Source organism: Theropithecus gelada, chromosome 6 (genome assembly GCF_003255815.1).
Source record: "Theropithecus gelada isolate Dixy chromosome 6, Tgel_1.0, whole genome shotgun sequence".
NCBI classification, from domain to species: Eukaryota; Metazoa; Chordata; class Mammalia; order Primates; family Cercopithecidae; genus Theropithecus; species Theropithecus gelada.
This window is the reverse complement of record NC_037673.1, coordinates 109085748-109107733: the sequence shown is the minus strand read 5'-3', so window position 1 is coordinate 109107733 and position 21986 is coordinate 109085748. Positions and strand designations below refer to the sequence as shown.

General features: G+C 38.3%; 1 protein-coding gene across 16 annotated transcripts in view; it reads right to left on the bottom strand.

The window, feature by feature from the left end:
* Nucleotides 1–1678: 1678 nt before the first annotated feature.
* Nucleotides 1679–21986, bottom strand: part of APC (APC, WNT signaling pathway regulator) — a 144319-nt gene continuing 124011 nt past the window's right edge. For 12 of the 16 annotated variants that reach the window (XM_025387550.1, XM_025387546.1, XM_025387548.1 and 9 more), the window contains 5 exons: nt 20668–20807; nt 19911–19988; nt 18928–19044; nt 12756–12970; nt 1679–10372 (listed from right to left, as the gene is read on the bottom strand). In XM_025387550.1, the coding sequence (XP_025243335.1) occupies nt 3799–10372; nt 12756–12970; nt 18928–19044; nt 19911–19988; nt 20668–20807 (7124 nt within the window). In that variant the 3' untranslated portion in view covers nt 1679–3798. The remainder of the gene's footprint in view (nt 10373–12755; nt 12971–18927; nt 19045–19910; nt 19989–20667; nt 20808–21986) is intronic. The other 4 variants (XM_025387563.1, XM_025387555.1, XM_025387554.1 and 1 more) reach the window with 1 other exon arrangement.

The following is a 21986-nucleotide window of genomic DNA, read 5'->3' as shown; positions in this document are numbered from 1 at the left end:
ACAATATTATATACATAGAACGTACAGGTTGAAAAAAGCATCAATGGCCTAACAAAAAGCAGAATATACTTTTATAGATCATAGACAGAGTTATAAGAATGGCAGAAAAATGACCTGGGGTTTACAGGAGCCATAATCTATAGGTTTCAACATTACAAAGTAATTTTTAAATTTTAAGTCTGCGTAATATGAGGAAAATATGCTTATTAGAAAGGAAAAAAAATATACTCTTTCAGCCACGTTGACTTTTGAAAAATAATTATTTCATAAATTTTAATGATCTGACTATTCAGATGTTTCTTTAGCTATGGGCAATTTACTTTTTGCATTTCTGGTGCTCTGCTTTTTTCCTTAGATTCCAAGAAACCCTGTGATAACATATATTCAGATATTGTGCACCTGGCTCCCATCCTCCGCAAGATTCATCCTTTCATGTAATTAACCTTGTGGCAACATGATCCATATTTTAATTAAGAAACATTTTACTGTACTTACAGTGCTATTTGATTCTTATGGGGCTTATCTTTGATTATGTCCTTTTCATTACCCTGGTAATTTGTAAAGTTGTCCTTAAATATCAATCTGTTAATTGCTTATTGATCACTTCCACTGTATATTAAAAAACTGGATACATTTTCATCTGAAATCAACCTTTTCTCATTTTAAAGTTCCCATTTCATAGTCTCTTTTAATCTTACTGAAAATTCAAATTAGATCTTTGCTGAAGTTATTGCTTTTTATAATAAGTCTCAAAGGGAACATTAACTGAGCCTTCAGATATAATCATTGTCTTTAAAATTACTTGTTCATTCATGTCTGATTACGTTTGTCTGCTGTCAGGAGTTGAGATAAGCATTATCAGATTGGATGGCTCAATACTGAATTTTGTGCCTAGGGGAAGAAGAGTTTATCTGTTGGCATACTTTGTCAGATTAAAGGTCCAGTTGTTGGGAGGAATCGCTAGAGCTGAAGGCAAATCACTCAAGGAGCCTCACTGTGATAACTTAGGGCAGTAATTCTCAAAGTGTGGTCTCCAGACCAGCAGCATTAGCCTCACCTTCCAACTTGTTAGATATGCACGTTCTTGGGCCCCATTCCAAACCTCCTGAATCAAACTGGGGGTATGGCCCAGCTATGTCTTGGTAAGCACTCCTGGTGATCCCAACGCACTCCTTTGAAGTGCCTTACGATAGGTAACTCTCCCTCCCCCACTCCTCTCTAAACAGGCATCATAACTCTTGACTAATTCCCAACACTGGACTTAGTATACCATTTGTAGACAAGCATAAATTGGGAATATTTGGCCTGCTATCGATTATAGCAGCACCCTGTGAACATCTATAATTAGAATTGAGACTTGCCCCTTTACTAATTCAGAACCACTATCTCTAATAGAGGGCCTCATCCAGCAATCTTTACTTCAATGGGTAGTGTAGACTGCCCTTCTCCCAGTCAGTGTTGCCTACAAAAATTCCACTTTTCTGGCATGTGGAATGAACTCTTCATTTTCAACATTTATATTTTCTTATTTGAATTAAAAGGCAATTTTATCTAATTGACTAACATCCCATCTCTTTCCATAGAAGTACTTGAAGTGGTTTGCAAAAACTGGCAAGAAATAATTCAGAAAGTTAGAAATAGAAAGTCAGAAAATGAAAGGAAACCAATATGACCTATATGCATGTATCTCCATTGTTTATGGAAGCTTTGGAGAACAACAGAAATAGATTGTATTCATAGACAATTTCAGATAACATTTGGCAAAAATGTAAATGTCAGTCATTTCAAAGATAGTAAATTGAAGTGTTTACAAAGTGGTGCAGTAGACACAGTACAGGCATTGGAGTCAAATACCTTAGCTCAAGTCATAGCACTTTATTTACTGGCATTTTAGCTTTAAAAAAAATCATTCTCATTACCTGGAAGTTATAAACACAGGTAAGGGGTAGACAATTAACTACTTAATGTGATTTTCAAGGCACCAGGTAGGTGTGTTTACTCCTCTTTTATCTCCTCTTCTGAGTGCCCCACAATGCTTAAAAAGGTTTTCCCTCCCCAAATAGTGTATGAATCCTGTCACTAAAAATAAATTTTCATTTATTCAACAAATATGTGTGCATGTATCATCACAGTCACCCTTTGATCTTTTAGAACAAACCAAGGAAGATATATTAAGTAAATTATCTTAGTTAATAAGTGTCAGTTTATTTTCCTTCAGGAAGGAGGACTTCCCTCCATTGTACAAGGGGGCACTTAACACGTACCCCAGAACTGTACCCACCAAAAACAAAGTTTCCTTAACAGGCAGGGATTTTAAAACATACTTCTGAATATCCTAATGGTATTAAACCTACCTTTGAAGTTCCATGTGATTTGAATTTCCTGAACATGGCAAACAGCTGATTATACTTCACTGCTGAAATTTTGCTCTAACATACAGGGTGATAAAAAGTGTTCATGTCAGACCCCGTTGCAACAAGATGAAGGGGCAAGACAGTAACATTGTAAAGCTTCGAAAAGACTACAATGTCTAAGAATAATCAATTTCAACTACAGAATTCTATAACATTAAGAAAAAGGAAATTATGTGGGCCTATTATGTTTAATGCTTAGTCTATGCTAGGCTGTTTACATTGCTATTATATGAATTTATTTTTACTGAGCTCCAGTGGAGTAAGAAAAAAAAGTTTAAGCGGAAAAATATTAAAAATCAAGATGAGCTAATCACATAAAAGAAATTTCAGGAATGGCTAAGTGCCAACACATGGAATGGTTAAGTGGCAACAGTCTTCTTCAATTGTTTTTATTACAGTAAGAGGAATTTTACTCTTAATGCATAGAATCTGAAGAAAAAAATTTATATAAGATTTTAAAAGAGGCCTTTTAAACAATTATTAATACAAGTGTGAAACAAGACCCTTCAAACAAATACCAATTTCAGTAATAGTTTACATACAGCAATAATTTATTCTGAAATGTTCATTTAGTTTCTGTTGAGACACAATTCATGTCTCATTAATAAAAGAGCAGCCATCTCACCTCAAATACCAGAATATACAACAAATTACAGCATAGCAAAAATTCTACCTACTTTCAGATAAAATCTAGTTCAGGTAAAATAGTTTCATTCAATGTTTTACAGTTACACAGATTTTTGTTTTGTTTTGAGCACAAAATAGTGTAAATTATTACACTGTAGCTATCTCTATGCACATCATGTGACCACATAACTGTTAATCATTACTTCTGAAATTGAACCGTCAGTTTCATTCATGCAGTAAAGCAAAGCAGGCTGGGTAAACTTGTTCATCGGGAACCATATTACTGTGAATTTCAGAGCCACATGATTAATTATGATGTTAGATGGACTCACAAGGACAAAAACATTTTCTTTTTTTGCATAAATACCAATTTTTCCCTGATGTAAGTTTAGTCAGTTTATAATCTAGAAATGATTGATAACAGCAATATATCATATTTTCTATCTGTAGTGTTATTTTTAGACAAGCAATAATTAAAGGAAGTTGGGATGGGATGCTACTTAAATACATGTAAAACGTACTGTACAAACATACTTGGCTTTACTATTTTTTTCCTAACCATCAAGTGTGCCTCCCAAAATAAGACCAGTGAAGACAAAGTATACTATCAAATATGGCTTCCAGAACAAAAACCCTCTAACAAGAATCAAACCTATTTACAAAATTTTTCAGTCTTTTAAAGTTTCATTTGAAACAAAATGTCTATATAGTAGTTGTAATTAACATATAATTTTCTTAGTTTCATTCTTCTGCTCTTTTAAACGGATGTCACAAGGTAAGACCCAGAATGACGCTTAGGACTTTGGGTTCCACTGGATTCTGTGCTGTCAGTTTTTGAATCTCGCTTCTTTGTGTTGTTATTCACTGGAGTTGGGATCTGAGACGGCCGAGCTGAAGTGCTATCTGCGCTGCTTTTCCTAGGGCTTGGGTTGTAATTAAAAGGAGTCACTCTGGCAGCAACAGTCCCACTAGGTGAACTGTGTTTGCTTGAGCTGCTAGAACTGAATGGGGTACGTTCCACTATAGAACTTTCATTAGTCTCTGATACAGGGACAGGATTATTTTGTCCTGGTTTTGTCTCAGTTCCTTTCTGGTCAGGGGCATCTACCTGAATAAAGGAGTTCAGGCGATTTTCCAAACCCACGGTACGCATGGGAACACTGCCATTACCCACATTTTGTTTTGCCTGATTATCTTTTGAATCTTTGTTTGGATTTCCCTTTTCTGAAACACTGTCAATCACCGGGGGAGTATTACCTGTGGGAGATCTTCCAGATCTAGGATTGTTAATGGGACAGTCCTCAATTCTTACCCAAACATCCTCTGTTTTAGAAACAGCAGGTGCCATTTGATAAATTAGAGTCTTTGATTCAGCACCATTTGTAGCACCTGAGGAAACGGTCTGAGAAGTACTATTTGTGGGAGAAATTTCATTTTCTTTTATTTTTCTCCATGTTCCTTTTGCGGATACTTGGTTTTCTTTACTTTGTTTGGTTCCTGAAATAGAGTTCACATGTTTTTCATCCTCACTTTTTGCTTTTTCACTGGATTCTGATGAAGCAGAAAGAATTGAAGATGAACTTCCAGTTCTTCTCCAAGTGCTTACTCGAGGAAGGGATGATGAATGTTTGCTGTGCTCACGTTTCCAGGTTCCTGACCTATTGATCGGAAGTCTAGAAGGACTTTCAGAATGAGACCGTGCAATATCATGGCGCTTTGCTGGTCTTCCATCATTATACTCTATAGTGGGACTGAGATTAGGGGGTAGTTTTCGCCATCCACCAGCCTGAACAGATGAATGTGTGGATAGAGACATATCAGGAAGGGAAGGACTTAAAACTGGAGTTTGTGCCTGGGACCTAGTGGGAGAAGCCGGTCTAGACGATGGAGAAAGGGATTCAAATGAAGCAGATTCCTCCAATTTTCTTCTTAAGGTTGGGCTTGGAGCTTCTTTGATGAAAGTTGACTGGCGTACTAATACAGGTCTTTCTGATCTATCAGATTCACTTCCACTTGATTTAGTTGAAGACATTCTAGAAAGTTCTACCTTTTTATTGGCTCCATTACCATTATTCACCTGATTTAGTCCTTTGGAGGCAGACTCACTTCTTGGAATACTACTGGCGTTCTTGGATAAACCTGTTTGTTTGGTAAGGTTCTGTTGGCTCATCTGTCTGCCTGGAGATGTATACGACATTTTTCCAGAACCTGAGGACTTAGTTGAAGCAGTACTAGGAGATGATGTCCTTGGAAGCTGAGATAATTTGTTAGGAGGACTTATTCCATTTCTACCAGGGGAAATTGAGTTTCGGCCAGGAGACTGTATAGGTCTACTTAATGGTTGCTGGGCAGGTCTTGAAGGGGTCGAATCTCTAGATCCTGATCTAGAAGGTGCTTTACTTGACCCACCTATTTGAGATGTCTGCCTGGCAACAGGGCTTAATTCTGATTTCACAGATGGCTTGGCTCCTCTAGGAGAAGTGGTGGCTGTTTGACCTTCACTAGGGCTTTTGGAGGCTGGAGTCTTAAGGGGTGGGCCTTTTTTAGAAACAGGACTTGTACTTGAGGAGCTATTTCGAACTCCTGGAATATGAATCATTGTCCTGCCTCGAGATATTGAAGGCATGTTTGCTTGAAGGGGCTGTTTCATTTGGCCTGAAATTTCTGAATTAGATCGAACTTTTCCGGTAATCAAACTTTTATAAACTTTTTTTCCTCCTTTGATTCCTTTACTTTCAGATTCTATCTTTTTAGTTTCCAATGTACTTTTCTCCCCCGGTTTTAGAATTCGTGGGCCTTTATTACTTGTAAAGGGTTTTTCTTCTTGATCAGGTGTAAGATGAAACGGTGATCCCAGAGAGATTCCTGATTTCAGGGAAAGGATGGAATCTGAATCAGATGAGGCTTGTCTAGATAAACATGCAGCAGCAGCAGCTTGATGTAAACTACTTACTATGGAATTTGCACCTTCCTGAATAGCTTTCCAATCAAAATTTTCTGAATCAGGGGATAAACCATGTTCTGAATCTGGTCTCTGTATATCTTTTAAATCAAGTGTCAGATCTTCAGCTAACATGCCACCCATATTTCTGGGACTATGTTTTTCATTATCACCCTTAAGTCTTGAAGGCTTTTTCTTTTTTGGCATTGCGGAGCTTATACATTCCTGCAACAGGTCATCTTCAGAGTCAATACTAAGAGAACTGAGAGAACTGTTTCTTGAGAAACAAACTGGGGTATCTTCAACATGAAACGATTTTGGAGCATAGCCTGATGCTTGAGGTTTACTTGGTTCTCCCTGTGAATCAGGGGGCTCAGTCTCTTTGATAGGTTCATTTTCTTTATTGTTGTTGTTTTCTTGGTCAATGTCACTGAGAGAACTCAGAGAGGAATTATGAGAAAAGCAAACTGGAGTATTTTCAATAGCAAAATTCTGTAATTTTTCATCAGTTGCTGCCCCTCTGTCTGGTATGTCTTTGGATGACTGGGGAAAAGTGGATTGCTTCTGCAGTATGGGTTTAAGCTGACCTCGATTTATTGGATGCTTTGCAATAGCTTGTGTCTTACTAGCTGATTGTTGGTTGGAGGTTAGATCTGTGTGGCTGGTAACTTTAGCTTCTGATTCCTTATTTTCTTTCGCCTTTCTTAATTCAGCCTTTTCCCTGGAAAGGTCAACATCATCATCATCAAAATCTAGAGAACTCAAAGAATCATTTCGTGAAAAACAGTAAGGAGTTCCTTCAATAGGTGTGTAATGATGAGGTGAATCAAAAGCAAAACTTCCTCTGACTCTATCTTCATTATTTGGGAGCTTATCATTGAAGTCCTTGGAATTATTTTTCAAATTCTGTTTCTTTGAATCTTTGTTGTCTGAGAAAAGTCTCTCAGCATTTAAATTATTTTTTGAGTCTGCATTTTTTCTTATACGTGTCCGATATTCAGTATTTTGTGGTATAGGTTTTACTGGTGAAGTTGGTTTCTTTTTCTTACCATCTAACTGATTTTTGTTGGTTGCAGAAGAGGACGCAGATGCTTGCTGGACCTGGTCCATTATCTTTTTCACACGGAAAGGCTTGTGACTTTTCCCTTTGGGCATAGCAGAATTAATGCATTCTGCAAGAATATCACCTTCCTCTGCTTTATTATCATCCAATTCAGGTATGGTTACAGATGAGGTTTTTCCTCCTTGAGCCTCATCTGTACTTCTGCCTTCTGTAGGAATGGTATCTCGTTTTTCAAATTCACCTGACTGTGCCCCTGCTCTAACTCCTTCTCCAGCAGCTAACTCATTTGGAGGGGATTCTATTGTTAGATCACTTAGAGATGTAGCTGTGGAAAAGTTTATAGGTGTCCCTTCTACACAATATACTCGTGGCATATCATCTCCCGGTGTAAAACTAACATGCTTTTGGGGTTGCAACCTGTTTTGTGATGGTAGAAGTTTGTACACAGGCAGCTGACTTGGTTTCCTTGCCACAGGTGGAGGTAATTTTGAAGCAGTCTGGGCTGGCTTTTTTGTTTTACGTGATGACTTTGTTGGCATGGCAGAAATAATACATTCTTCTAGTATTTCAATATCATCATCATCTGAATCATCTAATAGGTCCTTTTCAGAATCAATAGTTTTTTCTGCCTCTTTCTCTTGGTTTTCATTTGATTCTTTAGGTTGCTCTGATTCTGTTTCATTCCCATTGTCATTTTCCTGAACTGGAGGCATTATTCTTAATTCCACATCTTTCTGTATAAATGGCTCATCAAGGCTCAGAGCACTCAGGCTAGATGAACAAGAAAATCCATCTGGAGTACTTTCCGTGGCAAAATGTAATAAAGTATCAGCATCTGGAAGAACCTGGACCCTCTGAACTGCAGCATTTACTGCAGCTTGCTTAGGTCCACTCTCTCTCTTTTCGGCAGTAGGTGTTTTATTTTTAGGTACTTCTCGCTTGGTTTGGGCTGTTTGAGGAGGTGGTGGAGGGGTTTTACTTCTGCTTGGTGGCATGGTTTGTCCAGGGCTATCTGGAAGATCACTGGGGCTTATAATGCCACTTACCATTCCACTGCATGGTTCACTCTGAACGGAGCTGGCAATCGAACGACTCTCAAAACTATCAAGTGAACTGACGGAAGTACATCTGCTAAACATAAGTGGAGTCTCCTGAACATAGTGTTCAGGTGGACTTTTGGGTGTCTGAGCACCACTTTTGGAGGGAGATTTTGCTCCTGAAGAAAATTCAACAGCTTTGTGCCTGGTTGATTCTGAAGATAAACTAGAACCCTGCAGTCTGCTGGGTTTGGTTCTAGTGTGCTGCGACACTGCTGGAACTTCGCTTACAGGGTCTTCAGTTGACCTAGTTCCAATCTTGTCTTTTATTTCTGCTATTTGCAGGGTATTAGCAGAATCTGCTTCCTGTGTCGTCTGATCACATCCTATTTCATCTTCAGCTGATGACAAAGATGATAATGAACTACATCTTGAAAAACATATTGGAGTATCTTCTACACAATAAGTCTGTATTGTTTCTTGGTTAATAGAAGAAACTTTGCAAGTGGCAGCCTTTTGAGTCTGACCACTTCTACTCTGTGCCGAACTTGGATGGAGCTGATTCGGCCTCTTGGCATTAGATGAAGGTGTGGACGTATTCTCACTGCTTGAAGAGATATGTTCAGTTTTAGTGCTTTGTCCAGATGAACTCTTTGAGAATGAAAATGACTGTTTCTGTGACGAAGGAATATCTGTGGCATATTTTAAACTATAATCAATAGGCTGATCCACATGATGTTTCTCTTCATTGTATTTTATGCTATAATTTGTTGGTCTCTCTTCTTCTTCATGCTGTTCTTCTTCAGAGTAACGTTCACTATAGTTGGTAGGCTTATCATCTTCATAGTCATCTTCTTGACACAAAGACTGGCTTACATTTTGATTAATTCCATGATTAGAACCCACTCGATTTGTTTCTGAACCATTGGCTCCCCGTGACCTGTATGGAGAAACACATTCCTGCTGTCCAAAATGTGGTTGGAACTTGAGGTGTTTATCATCAGTGCTCTCAGTATAAACAGCATAAGTTGTACTTTGACTCCTTGATTGTCTTTGCTCACTTTGTTTTATTTCATCTTCTATTATGTGTTTGGGTCTTGCCCATCTTTCATTCTGTGAAGGACTTTGCCTTCCAGAGTTCAACTGCTCATCTGAATATTTAAGACTATAATTTATTGGTGTATCTAGTTCTCCATCATTATCATCCATATGATTTGCACTATGTATTTTATGGGCTAGGTCGGCTGGGTATTGACCATAACTGCAAAACTTACTTTCATCATCTTCAGAATAGGATTCAATTGACGGTTTCATTTGACCTCTTTTACCATAACCATCACTACTACTGACACTATTTAAACTATCATTTGAAGATCTCTTGTATTCTAATTTGGCGTAAGGCATAGAACATGTCCTATTTGAATTTTCTGACTTAGTGAAATTGTAAGTGTTTGAATGTGTATGGGCAGCAGAGCTTCTCCTAAGTGCATTTCTCTCATCTGTCACACAATGTAATTCAGTGGTAGACCCAGAACTCCTGTCTTCCTGAGAGGTATGAATGGCTGACACTTCTTCCATGACTTTGGCAATCTGGGCTGCAGTGGTGGAGATCTGCAAACCTCGCTTTGAAGAGGTTCCTGGATTTTCTGTTGCTGGATGGTAGTTGCCTAGACCAATTCCTCGTTCTCTCTCCAAACTTCTATCTTTTTCAGAACGAGAACTATCTAAGCTTCCTCTTGATGAAGAGGAGCTGGGTAACACTGTAGTATTCAAATATGGTGAAAGGACAGTCATGTTGCCAGCATTAAAATTGTCTGACCTATTATCATCATGTCGATTGGTGTCAAAAACATAATCACCATAGAGACTTTGCTTGTGTCTTTGCTTACTACGATGAGATGCCTTGGGACTTAAATTGTCTATATTGTCAAAAGTTTCTGACAAATGCTGAGCATCTAATTCTGCTTCTAGGGCTTTTTGTTTCCTAACATGAAGAGATGGCAAGCTTGAGCCAGGAGACATAATATTGGCATCCTTGTACTTCGCAGGCCTATTTGCCATGAGATTCCTTAAAGCTGCAGCACTTCCCATAGCAATCATTTTGTGCTTTGAATGAATGAGGTTCTTGAGCATGCTAACTGCCCCCATGTCCCATAATGCTTCCTGGTCTTTAGGATTTCTTGCTGAGAGATTCCACAAAGTTCCACAAGCATTACTGACTATTGTCAAACTATGAGATTTTAAGTGTTGTAATAAAGTCTGTAGACAGTTGTTCTCTCTTAGAATTTGCCTGAAATAAAATCAAGAGATCATAAAATTAAGGTCAAAATGTGTATCCAGTAACAACAAATAAAAGGATAGAAAACAATAGGCATAATATGATTGTACCAATTATCCTATAAATTCCAAGTATTCCACATCTCCTTCTGTTCTTTCTTATTTCATGTAATCTTTACTGTTTTAAAATACTAATCTGTCACACTAAAAAAAGTAAAGGTGTTATTTTTGTCAATTCTACATTTCCTATTCTGACCCAATAGCTTAAAACATTTGCAGGGGGTGGGGCACGTACATTTACTCTATTCATATAACAGTTTCCCAATTTAAAAACTATCAATATATCATGAAATCCTATGTTGAATAGGAATTTTGTGGTAATTTAATCTATGGTTGGGTGCCACTCTGATACTGATATATCTTGGAAGAGGTAGATAGAATTGATTAAAGATCTTTCTTCAGTCAGTGCACATTATAAGCTCTTAGATTAGCACACTTACTTTTCAGAGTAATCTCTGTATTTTTTGGCTTGATTGTGTGATACTGCCATCCCTCTTACAAGTGCTCTTGGCCGGACACGGTGGCTCATGCCTCCCAGCACTTTGGGAGGCTGAGGAGGGTGGATCACCTGAGGTTAGGAGATCGAGGCCAGCCTGGCCAACATGGTGAAACCCTGTCTCTACTAAAAGTACAAAAATTAGCTGGGTGTGGTGGTGCATGCCTATAGTCCCAGCTACTCAGGAGGCTGAGCCAGGAGAATCACTTGGGAGGTGGAGGTTGCAGTGAGCCGAGATCACACCACTGCACTCCAGCCTGGACAACAGAGTGAGACTCCATCTCAAAAAAAAAAAAAAAAAAAAAAGAAAAAGAAAAAAAAAGAAAAAGTGCTCTTTGGCAGACTGTGTGCTTATTATTTTTTAAAAATAAAGTAAATTAAAGCTTTCAAAACATTTAAGGCATATAAAAACAAGGCATGAGGATCAGCATAATGAACTCTGGACATGAAAGAGCAACAGCTTGTTTAATGCAGGCAAACTGAAGATTAATGACAGCATATTCAGCTTTAGTGGGCTTTAAAATGGACTGGCAAGGGTACACAATAAGCTTTAACATGGTGGTCTTCTCTTAGCAGTCCAGTAGTTACAGGACTTAAGAAATCTTCTCTGCATAGCAGAAAGGGAGACTAGGCTTGTAGTTTCTGCATCACAGATTTAAAAAATGAATAAGCTATAAAAAAAACATATTTTTGGCCAGGCGCAGTAGCCCATGCCTACAATCCCAGCACTTTTGGAGGCTGAGGCGGGCGGATCACCTAAGGTCAGGAGTTCAAGGCCAGCCTGGCCAACATGGTGAAGCCCCATCTCTACTAAAAATTTGCCAGGCATGGTGGGGGCTACCTGTAATCCCAGCTACTCGGGAGGCCGAGGCAGGAGAATCACTTGAACTCCAAAGGCAGAGGTTGCAGTGAGCAGAGATTGTGCCACTGCACTCTACCCTGGGCAACAGAGTGAGACTTCATCTCAAAAAAAAAGAAAGAAAGAAAAAAAAAAAAAAAGACAGTTGTATTTTTGTTGACATAATACAGAATCCGAGTTCTGAAAATGTGTGCCCTGCATCTGAGGCACTCTTTTAGGTTTTGCAACTCTAGCAGATTGGATGAATGGCTGTTAGTTAAATAATATTATTTACTGGCCGGGCGCAGTGGCTCACGCCTGTAATCCCAGCACTTAGGGAGCCTGAGATGGGTGGGTCACTGGAGACCAGGAGTTCAAGAGCAGCAGGACAACGTGGTGAAACCTCATCTCTACCAAAAAATAGAAAAACTAGCCGGGTGTAGTGGCGTGCATCTGTAGTCCCAGCTAGTTGGGAAGCTGAGGTGGGAGAATCACTTGAACCCAGGAGGTGGAGGTTGCAGCGAGCCAAGATTGCAACACTGCCCTCCAGCCTGGGCGATAGAGTGAGACCCCGTCTCAAAAAAAAAAAAAAAAAAAAATTATTATTATTGATACTAAGACATCATTAGAAAAATGTGAACCTTTATATTCTCTGGATCATGCTCATAGTTTTTGTCTTGTTTTAAATTTTGTTTTCACATTCTTTTATACTATACTGATAGAAATGGATTATTTTGTTCCAATATTTGTGACTATTTTTTCCTCCACATATGGGCTACACCTCTCAACTATCATTTGCTTAATTTAGTCTCCTTTATAATACTATAAACTGTTATTACATTAAGTACACTAATGAGTTAAACTAAGAGTAGTTATCTTTTCACAATAATAAATATATTTTGGCTTAAAACTTTCATGATTATGTAAAACATCGCTTACAATTAGGTCTTTTTGAGAGTATGAATTCTGTACTTTAAAAGTAATATAAAACTCTATATATACCTGTGGTCCTCATTTGTAGCTATCAAGCTGGACACATTCCGTAATATCCCACCTCCACTTTCAATAATGGCTAAAGTGTTTGTCTGGCTCCGGTAAGTAAGAGTGCCAACCAAAAATGCAAGTGCACCATCTACAGCACATATATCAGCTTTATTCTCAGTGCAATGTGCTGACAAATTCCATAAGGCACTCAATACGCTTTTGAGGGTTGATTCCTAGTAAGAAACAGAATATGGGTCATCTAATTAGAGTTGGAATTTGTCTCTCATTAACTTCTATGTTACTGATATTGAATAAAAGCTATTTTTTAATCTATCCTATTGCCCGCCCCTCACTGGTAAATTAATAACTTTCCATTTAGAAAAATGTTCATAAAATATCAAATAGTATTTATATCAGTGATAGCTCTATAAAACAAGCAGAACACAATATTTAACTAATGACTTTTATAAACTTTATTCTAAGTGTTTAGATAGTACACACATCTTAGAATATGAAGCACAACTGATGTGCATTATGAAAAGAAAACATTTTCAGAATAGAATGTGGGTTATTCTCAGGCTGGGGTTGCTTGAAATAAAGAAAAAAAATGTGAATAGGAAGTGGATTAAGGCCCAGCATGTGGCCGGGCACAGTGGCTCATGCCTGTAATCCCAGCACTTTGGGAGGCTGACGGGTGGATCATCTGAGGTCAGGAGTTCAAAACCAGCCTTGCCAACGTGGTAAAACCCCGTCTCTACAAAAATACAAAAAAAAAAAAATAGCTGGGCATGATGGTGGGTGCCTGTAATCCCAGCTACTTGGGAGGCTGAGGTGGGAGAATTGCTTGAACCTGGGAGGCAAAGGTTGCAGTGAGCCAAGATTATACCATTGCACTCCAGCCTGGGTGACAGAGTGAAACTCTGTCTCAAAAAAACAAAAACAAAAACAAAAAAAACAAAAAAGGCCGGGCGTGGTGGCTCATTGCCTGTAATCCCAGCACTTTGGAAGGCTGAGTGGTGTGATTCGGAGTTTAAGAGTTTGAGACCAGCCTGGGCAACATGGTGAAATCCCATCTGTACAAAAAATACAAAAAAAATTAGCTGGGTATGGTGACATGTGCCTGTAGTCACAGCTACTTGCGAGGATCACTTGAGCCTGGGAGGTCAAGGCTGCAGTAAGCCATGATTGTGCCACTGCACTGAAGCCTGGTTGACAGAGTGAGACCCTGTCTCAAAAAAAAAAAAAGAAAGCAGATTTAAAAAATTCTGTAAACCATGCATAGATATGGAAAGATATCTTAGAAGTATTATTAAATGACAAGAGCCAGTTGCAGTGTCGTATATACAATATTCTGTTTATATAAAAAGCATTATATATATGTGGTTGCTTCAAAATTAACAATGTAATTTATAAAAACAATAAAGGGTACTAGAAAAGCTATAATTTCTTAAAATTCCCCACATAACAAATTACGAAAACCTGGAACTCCCTAACATACGATTATCAAAGTCAACTGTCAAATTGTAATTGCCACAGAAACACTTTGATACACAATTAAAGGTATTTGGTCAAAACTTGCCATGTGCTGGGTGCGATGGCTCTATGCCTTCAGGCCCAGAACTTTGGGAGGCTGAGGTGGGAGGATCGCTTAAGCCTAGGAGTTAAAAACCAGCCTGGACAACATGGCAATATCCAATCTCTACAAAAAACATAAAAAGTAGCCAGGCGGCCAGGCGCAATGGCTCATGCCTGTAATCCCAGTACTTTGGGAGGCCAAGGTGGGCGGATCACGAGGTCAGGAGATCGAGACCATCCTGACCAACATGGTGAAACCCCATCTCTGCTAAAATACCAAAAATTAGCCAGGTGTGGTGGTGGGTGCCTGTAATCCTAGCTACCTGGGAGGGTGAGGCAGGGGAATCGCTTGAATCAGGGAGGCAGAGGTTGCAGTGAGCCGAGATTGTGCAACTGTACTCCAGCCTGGGTGACAGAGTAAGACTCGGTCTCAAAAAAAAAAAAAAAAAAAATCTGCCAGGCATGGTGGTGCACACCTACAGATCCAGCTACTTGAGAGTCTGAGGTGGGAGGATAGCTTGAGCCCAGGGAGTCAAGGCTGTGTGGCCTTGTCTCAAAAAAGCAAAAGCAAAACCACAACCAAAAAAAACAAAAAAAAACAAAAAAATCCCCAAAAAAACCCCAAACCCACAACTTGCCATGATGGTGATGTCAATCTGTCTTCTTACTATATATCCATCAGGAAACAAACATTAATTAGAAATCAACTCTGTGCCTACTGCAAATGAGAGGCACTCCAGAGGATACAAACATAGCAAACTGATACCTGTGATTGAAGGTGCTAGCAATTTGCTTTGGGGGAAAAAAAGATACAAAAACATACATGAAACAAATGCTCCAAAGGAAAAATTATTACAGCCTGAATTTAATCAAACCAATCAAATATTTCATGGAGGAGAACAGCTGTTTAGGAGGATAAGACCTGTACATTCAGAGAGACGAGAAGCCAGTTGCTGCTGGCAGGGGAAGTAGAATGAGGAAAGGCAGGGAAGTAAGAATCAGTGCCGGAGCACTGAAGACCCAGAAAGAAGACGCAAAGGAGATCACAGTCCATGATGGGGAACAGTGAAAAATAAGTTCAGAGAGACAAAAGCTGGGCCTTGAATGTCACAGCAAACATTTTGGGTCTAACCCAATAGATAGTGAGCTACTTTATTCTCTTCATCAAGAAATTAAGTGAACAAAACAATCTAGAAGCAGGTTCAGACATAATTTGTCAGATAAGTGGTAGGAGGCAGATAGAAGGTGCTTTTATGCAAGAAGTGCTTTTATCCTTCTCACATCAATCAAGATGAGCCCAATTTTAATTACATGTGACTGAGATAAAGGTGGGACACTCCAAGTACCCCGAGAACAAAAAAAAGCAAGAATTTAAAGGACTGAATTAAGCTGCAACTGGCCCAGAGTTGAGAGTTGAAGGTAGAAAAATACAAAAGTTCCTCTCTGTGGGGCTACATGTCAAGGGCCAGGGGTTTTGTTTCAAAAATGTTTTTATAGTTCGAATTAGAAGACACAAAATAAATTAGAGGTTATTAATATAAGTAGTAACAGTAAAAGTGAGTGACCAAAAAGTATATAAAATACAGGTGAAGGTAGAATAGAAAAACTTAAATCTACAAATCTAGACTCTATGATCAAGGAGAAGGGTTGTATCAGAAGCAAAATTAGGAGGAATTCAAGATAGTACAGCCAGTTTAGAAATGAAGCAAGTGACTTGTTCAGGGTTTTGGTTGTTACTGGAAAAGAGAAACACTGTAACAGAAGAAGTCACAGAAAATTTTTGTTTTCAAAATATTGGGCTTCTAGAGAGCTGAAACAAAAAAGAAGGATCCAGTAGAGAAGATGTAGAAGACAAGAGTAAGGGACCAACAGCTTTAAGTGAACGGAGCACAGAGTGCTGGTCAAGGAAAGGCTCTAGAGTAAGAGCTCTGAGTGAGTTAAAGTGATGCAGAACACGCAGGAGAGCTAGAAGGTAGTTCTGATTCTCTTGCTCATTAGTAGCTGAAGTTGAGATGGAAGTGATGTTGAATGAAAAACAGAAACAGAATGTTCATGACTGCTGCACTAAATGTAGAAAAAGAGGGAAAAATAAATAAATTCTAACACTGCTAATCAGAATTGGGCCCAAATCAGAACTGGGTATTATACATTTCTGATGGCTAGTTTTTCGAAGACTGACCATGCATTATATCCCCCCTGTAATCCCAGCACTTTGGGAGGCCAGGGCAGGCAGATCACGAGGTCAAGAGATGGAGATCATCCTGGCCAACATGGTGAAACCCCGTCTCTACTAAAAATACAAAAACTAGCTGGGCGTGGTGGTGCATGCCTATAATTCCAGCTACTTGGGAGGCTGAGGCAGGAGAATCACTTGAACCAGGGAGTCAGAGGTTGCAGTTAGCCAAGATCCTGCCACTGCACTCTAGCCTGGTGGCAGAGCAAGACTCCATCTCAAAAAAAAAATTATAGAAGAGTTTAGGTCCTTGAGAGAGAATTAAGTCATGAACCAGTTAGCAGCAGTGCAAATTCTCATAATACACACACACATTAAATCTTTCTGAAACTACACAGGGTTATTAGGAGTACTTAAGTGTGCAAGCACTAATTTTTTTGAACTTTATTGAAATATAATTGATGAACAATAAACTGCACACATTTCAAGTTTACAATTTGATAATTTTTCATGCATGTATACACCCATAAAACCGCCAGTCCAATCAAGATAACAAACATTTATATCATCCCCAAAAGTTTCCTAGTACCCTCTCGTAATCCTCCCCTTCCCTTCCACTCCCAACCCCAGGCCACCACTAATCTGTTTTCTGTCACTACAGATTACTGCATCAATAGTTATTCTTTTTCACAGTCGAGTCATATTACTTTGTACAAATATTCCACAATATGCTTACCATTCACCTGCTGACAGACATAGTTATTTCTAGTTTTTGGCTATCATAAATAAATTATTGTGGATATTTGTGTGTAAGTCTTCATGACAGCATAAGTTTTTGTTCCTCTTGGGTAAATACTTAGAAGTGGAATGGCTGGGTCATATGGTAGGTGTGTTTAATTTAAAAACACTGCCAAATGTTCTCCAAAGTGATTATACCATTTTACACTCCCACTAGCAGAATACATGATTTCCAGCTGCTCAACATCCTTGAAAATGCATGGTCAATCTCTTAAATTTTAACCAATATGATATGCATAATGGTATCTCGTTGTAGTTTTAATTTGCATTCCCTGATGATTAATGATATTAAGTATCTTTTCAAGGGTTTATTGGCCATGTTCTTTTCTGAAATGTCTTCTCTCCATTCAACAGTGTTACAGGTATTTTTATGCAGATGCTTAGCATATTTGAATATCATCTTTATAACTAATAATTTAGCTGAATGCTTTTCTATCTAATAAATTTTCAAGGGTTTTCCAAGAATAAAATACTTTACCAAAAATGCATAACTAAACCAACAAGAAACAAACCTTTTGCCTTCTCTGAAAAGGAAAGTTCTGAAGAACATGTAGGCTGTGGGTGTAGGAGGACTAGCTGGGTGAAAGGAAACCTAGACTAGCTAAGACAACTTGCCTGGTCCCTCTCAGATTTCAAGTTTACTTTTTTTTTTTTCTTTTTAAATTTAGCCTAGTTTCTGAAGCAGATGGACTGCCTGGAGATATTTCCTTCTGTAAACAAATTATTATTTGACGATTCCTCACCCTTGGCTCTGATCACCTCTTGATAAGTTGACCATCAAAATTTGAGGGGATTGAGATTTGGAGAGCACAAAGGTAACACTTATACCAGTGATTCTTAACTAGTGGTGACATTGTCCTTCCTCCCTCCCAGGGACATCTGACAATATCTGGAGGCAATTTTGATTAGCCTAACTAGGGGGAGGGTATATTTGTAGCCAGTTGCCAAAGGCCAGGGATGCTGCTAAACAATCTACAATGCACAAGTCAGCCCCAGCAAAACGAAGAATTATCTGGTCAAAAATGTCTATAGTGCTGAGGCTGAGAAACCCTGATATACATTAAATTCCCTTGTATAATCTTTTCTATCTTAGTACTTTAGGAGTTTGTGGTACTCTAAAACTATGGACTGGTGAGATAAACAGGTAAGAAATTAGGAAATTTAGGCCAGGCATGGTGGCTTGCGCCTGTAATCCCAGCACTTTGGGAGGCTGAGGTGGGCAGACCACAAGGTCAGGAGTAGTTTGAGACCAGCCTTACCAATATGGTGAAACCCCATCTCTACTAAAAATACAATTAGCTGGGAGTGGTGGCGTGCGCCTGTAATCCCAGCTACTCAGGAGGCTGAGGCAGGAGAATCACTTGAACGTGGGAGGCGGAAGTTGCAGTGAGCCAAGATCAGGCCACCGCACTCCACCCTGGGCAACAGAATGAGATCCCGTCTCCAAAAAAAAAAAAAAAAAAAGAAATTAGGGAATCTCATGGCTAAAAGTAGGCAGCAAAAAAAGCCAAACATGAAATTCATATTATAGTACTAAATAATACACAGGTAAGAAACTAGGGAATCTCATGGCTAAAAGAAGGCACCAAAAAAAAAAGCCAAACATGAAATTCATATTATAGTACTAAATGTTTTCAAAGGTACCTTTTTAACTTCTAAAGCACATTCCATCAATGCTTTCACACTTCCGACTTCCCGCAACGTCTTTTTACTATTTACATCTGCTCGCCAAGACAAATTCCGCAAAACACTTGCAATAACCTGCAAATTAATCAATTTTAGATTAATTTTTACATAAAATCATTCATACTAGTTGCTTTTTCGTTTTTAATGCTAGAGGTAAGAACAGAAATCTATTAAGAAAGAAATTCTGGCAAGCCGTGGTGACTCATGCCTGTAATCCTATCACTTTGGGAGGCTGAGGCAGGAGGATCTCCTGAGACCAGGAGCTCAAGACCTTCCTGGGTAACACAGTGAGACACTGTCTCTACAAAAACTTTTTAAAAATTAGCTGGGCATGGTGGCATGCACCTGCAGTAGTCCTACCTACTTGGGAGGCTGAGGCAGGAGGATCCCAGGAGCTTAAGGTTACTATGAGCCATAATTGCACCACTGCACTCCAGCCTGGACAAGAGAGGGAGATCCTGTTTTTTTTTTTCTTTACTTTTTTTTTTCTTTTTTAAATTCCTCCTAAATGCTACTACAGTGCCAAAAAGATTTCCTACAGTATAACTACAACATAATTATTTTTCTTTTTCTAGTGTTAATGGAACTATCTTTTATACATGAGATACTAAATACTGAGCAACACTCTAAATCAGGATATTAGCTGGGAGTGGTGGCACACGCCTGTAAATCCCAGCACTTTGAGATGTTAAGGTGGGCAGATTGCTTGAGCCTAGGAGTGGTGAAACCCTGTCTCTACAAAAAATACAAAAATTCATTTGGCATGGTGGCGTGCACCTGTCAGCCCAGCCTTGAGAGGCTGAAGTGGGAGGATTGCTTGAACCCTGGAGGCAGAGGTTGCAGTGAGCTGAGATTGCACCACTGCCCTCTAGCCTGGGTGACAGAGTGAGACCCTGCCTCAAAGAAAAAGAGAGAAAAACAGTTGAAATTCTAAATAGTACCTGCTGTAAGTCTTCACTTTCAGATTTTAGTTGGGCCACAAGTGCTCTCATGCAGCCTTTCATAGAGCATAGCGTAGCCTGTAAATTAGATACAGAACAGAGGATCATCAACAAGACAACTTGAAGCCAAGCTTTATTTCTGGCTATTAAATGTCTAATTCAGTTTTCATTATATTGTTTTAATCATAACTGATATTTTGCTCATAAAAAATCTAGAATAAGATTACCTAAATAAAAGACAAATATTATCTTAATTCTTTGCTATCTGTTCTTCCTTTGCCAAACTAGAGAAATAAAGTGAATAAGTGGTGAGAAATGATAAGCAACAGGTTTTAGAGTAAAGCCTCTTATTTGAATGGAATCAATGTGTGTGTAACACTTGCCTTGGTCGTAAGAATTTTCAGATTTTAAATCCCATTCCTAGGAAGTGTTTTATCTTTTATTTTTTAATTCTACACAGTCAGACAAAATTCTCTAGTAATGGATCACAGAAATGATCCCTACAAGTATATTCATATGAACAGTGTTTTTAATGCAATTACATAAATTCACTACTGTGTTCCATCTTTAGATGTACCTTTGCCTTTGTTTAGGCTTAAGACAACCAAATGAGTAAAGACAAGCGAAAGTGAAGCACAGGTTTTTATCAGTCATCGTTTAATGAGGAGAGTGACAAGAAAATCAGTAAAATGTGTTTTTATGAAAGTAAATTAACTCATACCTGAGCTATCTTAAGAAATATGTTATAAAAACATACCTTGTTGGCTACATCTCCGAAAGTCAAGTTTGTCAAAGCCATTCCAGCATATCGTCTTAGTGTAATACTGTAGTGGTCATTAGTAAGCCCATACATTTCACAGTCCACTTGCAATAATTCTGCAATGGCCTGTAGTCCCCCTAATTTAAAAAGGGCAAGAGGAAAAAGACAATCATCTAAAATAAAACAAACTGGTACTAAGTTGGTAACTTAAGTATTAGGGAAAAGAATCTCAATGAATGAGAATATATGGTTTAAATTCACCTTTAGAATTATAAGCCACAAAAACTGTTATAAAGAACTTTTGTATATTTATAAAGTACAACTGACAACTATTCCATCTTATGCCAGTTTCTCCACCCTCCAGCCCCTTATCTTACTGAGTGAAATAATAATTATTTTCTATTTACTGCATATACACTCCACCTTGCCAACAGTGAAGAAGGCTGTTTTCTAACACTAGTTCTTCCTGAACATAAGCAGAAAAAGGTAACTTCTTTTTATTATGAGGGCTTTATAAACACTCTTTATTGTCACACACTGTGGCCTAACTAATTTTTTTTTTTTGGCAAATAATTACCCTTAGGAATACTGATGCCTTTAAATGAAACTGTGCATGAGGAAAAACTAAAATTTTTTTTATTACAAAAATTATCTGTTCAATTTATTATTAAGTTATATAAAACTACTAATTTGTGTTTTTAAACACATTTCTTACTTCTCTTTGATGGTATCAAATATTAACTATACTAAGATTTAGCACTTTTTTTCCTGATTCTTTCCACTGAAAATGCTCAACAATGCCCACAATGGCCAATACTAGGAAGTCAAGGAGAAAACAAAGGGAAAGGAATGGGAAAGACACAAAGGAAGCAGTAAAAAAAAAAGTGAGGCAAAATGGTAAGGAAGTGAACAAAAGAGAAAAATGCATGTGGAGGCTATACAAAATATAATTCATCAAATAATCATCATGGGACTCAGAAAGAAAAAGATGAATATGAACAGGCAATTCTTGGACACTAGAAGTCTAAATAGGTCATTAATCTGAAAAAGAGCCAGTACATTAATATTTTTATAAGTGGTCTGGAAAGTTCAATATGCAGAAGAATCTTGCAAGTTTGTAAAACAAAGTTCTGTCTTGGCTCAAGAATTCCAAGCCAAGGGATTTAAATGTAGGAATATTTATGTAAAACTTTATGACTAGCAGGAATGACAGACATGTTTGAATGTAGGTAAGTGAAAATTAATTTGGTTAAAGAAAATCCAAATCCTATTTAGGAAAATTTTCCTCCATTCACCTGCAACAGTGGCAAAATACA